The sequence below is a fragment of the Branchiostoma belcheri genome, unplaced genomic scaffold, assembly GCF_001625305.1.
Source record: "Branchiostoma belcheri isolate BF01 breed outbred unplaced genomic scaffold, Haploidv18h27 scaffold52, whole genome shotgun sequence".
Classification (NCBI taxonomy): Eukaryota; Metazoa; Chordata; class Leptocardii; order Amphioxiformes; family Branchiostomatidae; genus Branchiostoma; species Branchiostoma belcheri.
The window spans coordinates 2,165,383-2,168,871 of NW_017804154.1; the positions used below are offsets into that span (position 1 = coordinate 2,165,383).

General features: G+C 40.3%; 1 protein-coding gene across 2 annotated transcripts in view; it reads right to left on the reverse strand.

The window, feature by feature from the left end:
• Positions 1 to 1,351: 1,351 nt before the first annotated feature.
• LOC109480758 (keratinocyte-associated protein 2-like) overlaps positions 1,352 to 3,489 on the reverse strand; it is a 3,794-nt gene continuing 1,656 nt past the window's right edge. For both annotated transcript variants that reach the window (XM_019783045.1, XM_019783046.1), the window contains exons 5-6: positions 3,152 to 3,218; positions 1,352 to 2,932 (exon numbers count right to left, since the gene is read on the reverse strand). In XM_019783045.1, coding sequence (XP_019638604.1) covers positions 2,821 to 2,932; positions 3,152 to 3,218 — 179 coding nt within the window. In that variant the 3' untranslated portion in view covers positions 1,352 to 2,820. The remainder of the gene's footprint in view (positions 2,933 to 3,151; positions 3,219 to 3,489) is intronic.

The window sequence follows — 3,489 nt, forward strand, 5'->3', positions numbered from 1 at the left end:
CTTAAAAAATGGTTTGAAAGACAACTTCAGTGATACCCATTCGGTGCTATGTTACACCGCTAACGGGTTTTTAAAACGTCTCTCTGGTCCAATTATGGATCACTTGATGGCTCTTGTGCAAAATTGATAAACCCAACCCCACTCCGAAAAAGAGGTTTCGGTGATAACAACTCGTCATGTCTCACCACAAACAGTTTCTGATGTCTCCCTGGTCCAATCATGATGGCGCTTGAGCGAGTCCGTTCTGTGTAGGTGTGTATGTTAGGCTCCACTTCAGGTCCCCAGTTCAAGCGTACTGTGTGATTGAGTGCCTAATTGCTGATTGAAATATATTGCTTCTAGAAGACAGAGAGAGCTGTCCCGGGATCTATGTTGGTAGCCTCAGTCGATGTGAACCACGCTTGCGAATTATCTAGATTGGCGGATTAACCAATCTGGTACAAGCACAAGTGTTCACGTATGTTTCAATCAATGCTGCAAATTTCTTTACATCAATGTCTTCAATCAATCAATCAACCTGCAGTGAATTAGCATAGTGATACTGACGCTGCTGAAGATACCCAGACCAAGTATAGGTGTTTTGCAACAGTCCTAGAGCTAATATCATTGAAATGCACGTTACGTTCACTATCAGCAGTAGCCTGGGTACCATCCTACTTGTATGCCGGGGCTCCCACACTCGCTTCCCTAGATTACTTAGTTGCAAGTTGGAACATTTTCCTCCGCATTTTCATTTTCTACTTTAGCTATACACCAATATCATTTCAGCTCTAGTCCTGCACTTGATACTCTGGGCAATATTTTTGTCAATATCTGAGACCAAAGTACTAGGTACCAGTAATCAAACTGCTGACTTCAAAACCTGGCCCGACCGGGATACGTCCAAGGGATCGCTCAAGGGAGTTGAACCAGTCTTCCATACACTACAGGGGCTGGGGCTCACCAGGACTGACTGGAGTGGAGAGTCTGCGCTGGTAGCAGATTGCTAGTAACCTGAAGGGACCGGCTGTGCATGTCTGCAGTCGCCATGCATCAGTTCCTGGGGCCTGCAGACGATTGTTTGAAAATATACATTTCCTTTTCCACAAAAAGACCGATTAAAAAAAAAAACAAGTAAAGGTTCGTTATAATTGGCGCTGAAAATGACATTTTTGCCCTATATGTCTTCACTCTACTGTTCTTATGTCATTCCTTCTCCCAGTCTCTTGGACTCACTAGTGCCACCTAGCAACAGGTTCAGAAAATGCAGGTAAAAGGCCTCCAAAATAAAATAGATGGTCTGTATCTGTACACAGCTGCAGCAAACGTTTCAGAACAATTAAAACCAAGAAAACACACAAGAACCAACATGTGCAATTATCAAGTATCATCTCTATTCACTTGTTTGCTTGCAAAATCACTTTTTTGATTACACTGTTTCTTTTTCTTTTTTTGTGTCTTTTCTTGTTATCCAAAAAAACCAAAACAAAAAATGAACAAAACATTGGAATGTTACAAACAGCAACAAACAAAGAGGACAAATCATCATACAAAAAATATCGATACCCACGGGACATAAGACGTATCCTTAACTTAGCATAGGGACCCACCCCGTGTTTTCAGTCAATGTAACCAAAAAGGGGCCTGAGACACATAACAATGACCTTCAGACAGCAGTCCTCCATACTCTTTTAACAAATATGAATGTGTTCATTTAGAAATAAAAAGTGTCAATCGTGTATAACATGAAGGACTGCTGCCCAAAGTTAAACTCTTCAATACCTAGCAATTTGTTAAGTCTTAATGCAATGGAATTCTTGAACAGATTTTAAGTACTTGTGTGATGTCTATCAACCATCCTTATAGTTAGACTGAACTCAAATATCGGTAGCCCAAATTTGGGATTCAGCAAAAAGCAGGCCGAGGTAGATAGGACACCAAATGAGTTAGGCTGAACAGTCATCTGTCTTCACATTAACATTTACGTGATAAAAAAGTGTACATGTGTGCCCCCATAGAGTCAGCAGTCCCCTTCTTGAGGATTACACTGACTGTTGCAGAAGTTAGATAGAGTTGAAGTAATGTTTCCATAAAGCCAGCCAAGAGAAACAAGTACAGAAGAAGGTGTACTCGTTTCCCAACACAAAATGTACATAATCCACAGAGACTTTTGGGACAACCCACTCTTTATACAAAATGTACATGTTCTGTCTAGGTGGGTATCTAGCACAGATGATGATATGTCATAAAAACACTAATTTAGCACTAGGGCTCTTCATTGAGAGAACCATACAGGCTGAGAGCCTTCGGTATAAAATCTATCCAGACTGGCTTACTAAGGTAACTGTAAAATGATTCTAGGTTTAGGTTTCTGATTGCTTAAAAGTCCCTTGGTGTCATGTAGATGAGATGGAATAAAGATTTTTCTTTCAATAAACTCACAACTGGAGTGTCCAGTTGAGAGGGTTTAGTTTCCAGAATTTGACCATACCATGCTAGCCAAAAGTACTTCTTTACGATAACTATCAACAGCAAAACTTTTCTAAAATTTTTGGATGTATCTTGAATTCTGGGACGTGTGGGTGTTTGATTGATTCTCATAGATTTTGCAGAAAAAGTCTCCTATTGTATTAAGTTACACTATCAAAGCAATATTCCAACTCGTCTATTTTTGTGACAACAGGCAGGGGTAACTAGTGTTACAGTAATGTCTCTGTCAGACCAGACCCCCCAATGTTAAATCAAGTGGTCCAGTTTCTTAAGAACCATTCAGGCAGCATGGACCACTGGACTGTACAATGGGGGTGTGGAGGTCTGGAGGGACCACAGTTAAGGGCGGGTTTATTTCCTCTTCTTCGTGTCCTTGGCAGGGTTGCTGGGAGTGGCGACTGGTGCGTACTTGGATGCTGAGACCTTGTTTACGTAGTAAAGGGCCACCATGGAGAAGATGAAACTAGAGTGGAGAGAAAAGTACCCTTTGTTTTAATCCTGAAGCAGCATTGATTTCTTGACACTGTGCAATGTACATGTAGACTATGTATGTAAAGCTACAATGTCTCAAATGTTTAACAGTCTACAGGATACTACATGTACAGTATTTCAAAAGAATGTCTCAACAGCATTTACAAAAATCAAGTTTTCTGGTGCACAGAGTTTCCAAGCAAAGACTCACCATGTTGTGACACAGACTCGGTGTACAAGTCCTGAAGCAAACATGGCTACAGCTAGAGCAAACAGAACTGAAAAACAAAATGTTCATCTTGTTAGGATACTGGTACATCATGTTTTATCATAAATAATAACTACATTTTTGTACTTTGACCAGGACACTGTGAATACTGTGATGATTACTTGTATCATAAATGATCCTTTGGTCTTTTCTGGCAAATGTTGATACCATTCAATTACTCTCTGAGTCTCATGTGACAAATCAATCTTTTTTTTATTCTAGGACTACAGTACTTGTTTTCCTCTCATCTCAACTTTACCTCCACAATTATGCATGGCTAT